The following is a 6,436-nucleotide window of genomic DNA, read 5'->3' as shown; positions in this document are numbered from 1 at the left end:
GATAAATAATACATTTATCACACACTTTAATACACCTATAATATATTGTGTCACTTTTTACAAAGCAGACATAATATATTTTAAAAACACTTATAATACATTTATATCATATGCATAATTCACTTTTAATACATAGTACAGATTTATCATAGTATTACTATATATTGCCATGAATGATAATAAACAAAAAAATATGGTTAAAATTAGTAATTATTTATTAAAAGTACTTAATTTTTCTTCAAGATTTAAGATTTAAGAGAGAATTTTGAGTGTTGGCCCAAAATTTAAAGATAGTGAAGTAGTGGAATGTGATTCATAAAATTGGGTGTTTTGAGTAGCTTCTCCTCTTCCTCTGTTGTGAAGGAAGACTACAATGCTCTCTCATTTCATCTCTAAATCCTTACATCTCCGGCTGTTCTCCCTACTTTCCCACAAAACCCATTTCTTAAACCCTAAAACCATTTCCCCTAAACCCTCCTTTCCATATTTCTTTCCCAACAACTCCTGTTTCTTCTCCACAGGTAACAACAATGGCAAACATTCGGACCCACAAAGTGATGAGGGAATAGAAAGCCAAGTTCTTGATGATGGGTCTTGGGCTGAAGAAGAAGGGTATAAACCTTGGAGTTTTAATGTGGAGGAGGAAGAAGAACGAGTGTTTGATGTTGGAGAAGAGGTTAAGGTAGGAACTGAAATGAAGGGTTTTCAAGTGGAGAAAAAGCTTCTTGAATTGGAAGACAAACCTCTTACTCAGGTTCTTAAAGGTAGTTTTTTTTCGAATTGTTTTACCCTAAAAGGTGCTAATTTGTTCCTCCATACTTCCTATTTTTCATCTCAGAACACTGTAAAAGATTTGTGTTTTATGGTTTGCTTGTTAAGTCTTATGTTTACTCTCATTTTTTTTTCATAAAAGGTGCACTATTTGTTGAGTGGTGACTAGCCTAGATTGTCATGCTCCAAACCTGATAGGTCAGCACACTACTTAGGTAAACATGCTATTTTTATGTTTCTGTTTAGCTTAACCAAGAACATTTCTTGTCCCAAGTTACAGACTATAAAAATCATGTTACTCGTGAAGATAAGTTCAATATCATTCTGCAGGGTTGTGATGTTCATACTTGAAGGAGTACATGTTAGACCAAAGTTTAGCTAAAAAGAGGGTAGACTCCAGAGAGTGTAAATGCTATTTGCTCAAACCTTATGGTCTAAGTTAAAATAATACATTCTGCAGTTATTGTGTAGGCACTCGTGTTTAGGGAAAATTCACCCATTGTCACCACCTAAGCTTTCTCCTAACAGCAGTAGAGTGGAGTAAAAGAAAGTTTTTTGAGTAAAAAGTTGCAATATTGAACTCACAATATTTGACATGACTCAAGTCCCCGTCTTTTCTGCATCAGCCTGGCAATAGCTAAAATGGTAAGCACTTTTCTTTACCTCACTCGTCCAAGTTGGTATTCTCCAGTCACATCATTTCACACTACTCCTTCAGACATTTCCAATTCAGCTTAGTAGAAGATGTCATTTCATTCAGAACCCCCTCAAGTCTTTCTTTGACCAATTTTCCTTTTTGGATCTCGTTCAAAAAATGGAATATTGATTCATCCATTATTCAAAAGAACCTTCTTTAAATAACATCTAGCGTGGATATTTCCAAATACCTATTTTTATTAATTCCCAATTTGTAGCCTGTAGGAAAGAATCTTTGAGAATAGTGCATACGTGTATGCAGTATTCGAGACCAAGGTCCTTATTGTTATATTTTATTTTGTTTGGGCCATCATTGTAGAGCCCTTGTTCTAGGTGTTTGTGTTCAACCTACAACTATTTTTATTTTTGATAATGAAAAGTTTGAGAATGTGGCAGGTTCTTGTATGGATGAATTGACAACCAAAAAGAGTACAAAGCCCTCAGTAAGTGTGTATTCAGAAGAAGTTTTGGAAATAACTGAGATAATCAAGGGTGGTGGGGAGGATTTGAGGCAACAGTTGATTTGGGTGGCTTCTAAACTATCATTTAAGTGTGTCGTTGAGATTTTTGACCTTTTGAATGAACAAAGAATATCTGGATTGAAGTTCTTTAATTGGCTTCGGGACTCGCATCCTGAATTTCACCGTAGTGCTTTTGTCAATAGTCTGATTATATGTAATTGTGGATGGTTAGGTGACTATAAAACTATGTTCTCTTTGTTGGAGGAGTTTAAGGCTGAAAAAACTTGTTTAACTGACAAAGCTTTTGGGTTCTTAACTGTATTTGGATTGAGTAAGGATTCATTGATGAATTTGACAAAGAAAGTGGTTGATATGTTAAATGAGGTTGGAGGATCCTGCTGTGGTTCTGGTGTTTATGGATTAATCAAGATGTTTTGTTGTTTGGACTTGTTCGAAATGGCAACATTTGTAATAGAGATCACTGAAAGAACAGCTTCCCGCTACAATATTTTGATCTGTAAAAGGTGTCGGGCAGGCCAAATTGATAAAGCACGAGCTATTATCAAAGAGATGTCTGAATTTGGTTGTTCTCCTAATATCAAGTCATATAACTACCTGCTTGGCTCATTGTGTAAGAATGATAAGCTGGAAGATGTGCATATTGTGCTCGAAGAAATGAGAAATAAGGGTCTCAATCCAGATGCAATTACTTTTGAAACTTTAGTATATCATTCTTCTAATCGTGGTCAGGTTGACTTTGCCTCTAAATTTTTGAATTTGATGTTAAATATGAATGTGGAACCACGTTCTACTACTCATGCTGCGTTTCTTAAAGTTTTGCTTGAAGCAGGAGAGCGTGAGAAAGCATATAAGTATGTGATTGACATGAGTGCCAAGTATAACCACTGTGGAAATACACTATACAGCTTGCTTGTGAGGCTTAATCAGAAGAAAGGAGACATTATGGCTGCTCAAAACATTCTCAATGAAATGATTGGCAAGGGTCTCAAGCCGGACTTTGGAATTTTCATCAAAATTGTAAAGCAGCTCGAGAAGACTAGCAGGAAAAGCTTAGCTCTAGATCTTAGGATGAAATACTCAGTTTTCTATTGTAGTACAAAAGCTAACAATTCTTTATCCAATTCTTTTGTTCCATGCCAAGGTTGAATGCATCTCTTCAGCACACATTTGTTGGGTATAATATCAACATTAAAGTTGGATACAAACTTCATATTTTGATAGGAATTAGAGATACCTTGTGTCTCCTCACTATTACCTTCCTCAGTTAACTACTGGATTTAGGCTTCATGGGACGTCGTGAAAATTTCCTGTTACTGCAACATTCATATATTAAATTTGAAGTACATGAGGAAGCATTGGGAGGTACTAGCTCAATGTAATCAACCTGTCAGGCAGGGGAAGTACCATATCAACGTAGCCTACCAGGCCTTAAAGAGGTGAAGTCACCAATGTCCCTTGGAGGGGTTTAGTGTGTCACAATGCCGCTAATCCTAAGAGTGTGTTTATACTATGGATAGCACTATGGGGATGGTTGATAATTCAGGATCTGCTGATGAGATGGGGTATACCTGTGGATGGTATGTGTGTCCTCTGTAGAACTTGTATGGAACGCCAGAATTACTTATATTCTTTGATTGTTGTTTTTCTAAGACCTGCAAAATGCCTTGCAGTGTCTACAATGGAATAAAACAGTTATGGACTGGGAAATGGAATGACAATGGATACACAGGAATACAAGGAGCAAGAAAGACTCAGAATGTCCTACTCAAGGCTTTCCTTTGCACACTGTTTCTGACCTTTGGTTTGAAAGGAATGCTCGACTCTATCAGAAAAGAGCCAACAGAATGGAGAACTTGCTGCATGAGCTTAAAGCTACTGTCCATATTAGAATCTGACAAAATAGGAGACTTTTTATCTTCCAAGTACGTTGTCATTTTTGCGTAGCTTAATACTCCGTCCGTTTCAATCTGTTTGTCTTTAATTTCCTTTTTGTTTTGTTTCAAACAGAAGAATGTTTCTTTCCTTTTTTAACAATTTTTTAATTCTAACTTTTCACTTGGCATGTTTAAGATCACAAGATTAAAGGAAATTTTAGTACATTCTACAAATCTTTAGTTTAAGACCATAAAATTCAAAAGTCTTTTTTTTCTTTTTCAAACTACAAATCTTTAGTTTAAGACAATATAAGTTTTTTAATAAAGGAAAAAACTTAATAAACTAGTTTCTTTCTCTTAAACAAGTTTACATATTTTTCCCTTTATTAAGTTTTTTGTTCTTTTCCCCTATTTATTTATATTATTTAGTAACAGAAAGAAACTAATAAGAACTGACCTTTTGGGAAGTGTCCTTCTAAGTATAATGTTGAATCGGTTTTAAAACGGTTGCCTTTAAAAGTAAACTTTTACTGTCTATTTAAATAATAATAATAATAATAATAATAATAATAACAACAATTCCTTTTGGCCAGTTCGATGAGTGAGAAGTCTATTCTTCGCCAATTCTTTGAAACTAGTTAGGAAAATAATGTAAGTTATTTTCACTTTTGCATCTTTACATTGCATCATTAATGTAAATCTTGGGTATATGATTATAATATTCCTTGATGCTCAAATGAGATCCTTTGGGGGATTTTTTTTTAATTATTATTAAAGGTCTCATTTGATCATTGATATGCAAAAAATTATGATTTGAGTTTGGCATCCCATACTTGGTACATGATTATTGAGATGAGATTAACAATCTATTCCTATGCAAAAGGTAACAACAGGTGAAGAGATCAAGGAGGATCATATATGATGTTGTCAAGTTTTGCCGGTTAAATCCTAAATGTTGGTAAGCTCCATTTGTCCATATGGACCAGGCCCATTATGTTAATGGGAAGTTCAGAGAGAAGATTGAAGGTCTTGGCTCCTACAACTTTATGACTTAGCGTTGCTAGACCGTCCGCTGGTCTATTAGCTTCTCTGAAATAATGGTTAATATTGAAGTCATGATCTTCAATCATCTTCTGAATCTCTTTTATTTAGTTGTAGATTTTCCGAGATTTCCACTATTTTTTGGAACACTTGGCTAATAGCAGGAATCGATTTCATCTATAGCGATATCAAAACCTTTTGTCAGCACACCATTTCAGTCCAATATGTTGCTAGTTCCCTTTCCTAGGGATATAGTGTAGGCAAAGATGAAGTTCTCCTCTTGATCTCTGATGATTCCCCCTCCTCCACACTGCTCCTCTATCCATCCAGCTACCATCACTATTGAGTTTGACTCTAAAAGGAGGAGGTTTGATCCATGCTACTGGAATACTTGTATTGTATTGGACAACTGTATCACAAGCTTGACAAATACTGCTTCATGTGTCTCTAATTTTGATTCTGTTAAATAACCTGTCCTTTGAGGGATTTGATTTGGCTTGCAACAAAGTAATAACTTACATGGATGGATTGAAAATTCCATGATTTGTTAATTATACGTTTTGACTTTTCATTATTTTTGTCTTAGTTGAATCAATTTTATTATATTCTGTATTTTATTTAATTCTTGAAATTACATAAATAATTCATCGATTTTGTCACTTATATGGACTGCATTTTATTGGCTTTCCATTGACTGAGTCAAATAAATCATAAATATTTCATTCTTTTCCTTTAGCCATTTGTTTTTCGCAGCTATTTTTACAAACAATTGCAATGTTCTTTTTATTACAATAACTATCTTTAATTAAAACCTCATGAGAATAAAAATTTATTTGTAATGACCATCGATCTGTTGATTCATTTACTGATGAAATCGAGGGTACCATTTAATATTTTCTCATTTATGTTTTTAATCTTTTGATTTTTTATTTACTTTATTCTTACTAGCAATATCTAAATATTGATAAATTCTATTAACAATAACTAAATTACTAATGCATAAAATCTAATTAAGAAGGGAATAAGAAGGAACAATGGGACAAGCGTAAAATCAAAAGTATCTACTTTTCTATGATTTATTATAATTCATACATTTATGAACTTTAAACAGGAAAGAAAGGTGAGATGACATATATTTTTTTAATAAAATTAGCGGTAATCTGTTTTTCAATTGAGAGGATATGTATCGTCTGTGATAACCGCACGAAGTGCGGGCAATTTAATAAGTTTAGAACTAAAAATCTCTTAGTGATCAGCTATTTTAGAGTATTAACACATATATTTAATGATCTTTGAGTCATCTCAATAGGGAAAAAAAAGAACTTACCGGCATTTGTTTATCGGAAAAATTACACAAAATAGATCTAATTATAAAATTATTTATCCAAATTGGACTCAATCCAAACTATTTATCCTTAATAGACTCATGATTCAAACTATTTATCCTCTTATCTCATTTTCTCCTTTTTTTCCTGCGCATGACGTCAGCATCACTGTTATGAAATAATCATTTGTGATACTTCGTCGGTATATTGATACCCGATCGATATCATATAGGATCAAACTTCAAAT

At 33.7% G+C, this 6,436-nt stretch overlaps 1 protein-coding gene across 4 annotated transcripts; it reads left to right on the top strand.

Moving 5' to 3' along the window:
• The first annotated feature begins 284 nt into the window (after positions 1-284).
• Positions 285-5,467, top strand: LOC129892619 (pentatricopeptide repeat-containing protein At3g60050-like). Of its 4 annotated transcripts, XR_008767358.1 has the most exons (4): positions 285-764; positions 1,864-3,526; positions 3,620-3,871; positions 4,707-5,467. XR_008767358.1 is itself a non-coding variant. In XM_055968201.1 (2 exons), exons 1-2 carry the CDS (start codon positions 374-376, stop codon positions 3,093-3,095), a joined length of 1,623 nt encoding a protein of 540 aa, XP_055824176.1. In that variant the 5' UTR covers positions 285-373; the 3' UTR covers positions 3,096-3,915. The 4 variants fall into 4 exon arrangements, 1 of the variants encoding a protein (XP_055824176.1); XR_008767356.1 differs by having other exon boundaries at positions 1,864-3,871; XR_008767357.1 differs by having other exon boundaries at positions 1,864-3,871; positions 4,417-5,467.
• The last annotated feature ends 969 nt before the right edge of the window (positions 5,468-6,436 follow it).

Source organism: Solanum dulcamara, chromosome 6 (assembly GCF_947179165.1).
Source record: "Solanum dulcamara chromosome 6, daSolDulc1.2, whole genome shotgun sequence".
Classification (NCBI taxonomy): Eukaryota; Viridiplantae; Streptophyta; class Magnoliopsida; order Solanales; family Solanaceae; genus Solanum; species Solanum dulcamara.
Note: the sequence above shows the minus strand (reverse complement) of the source record. Positions and strands in the feature narration are given on the sequence as shown.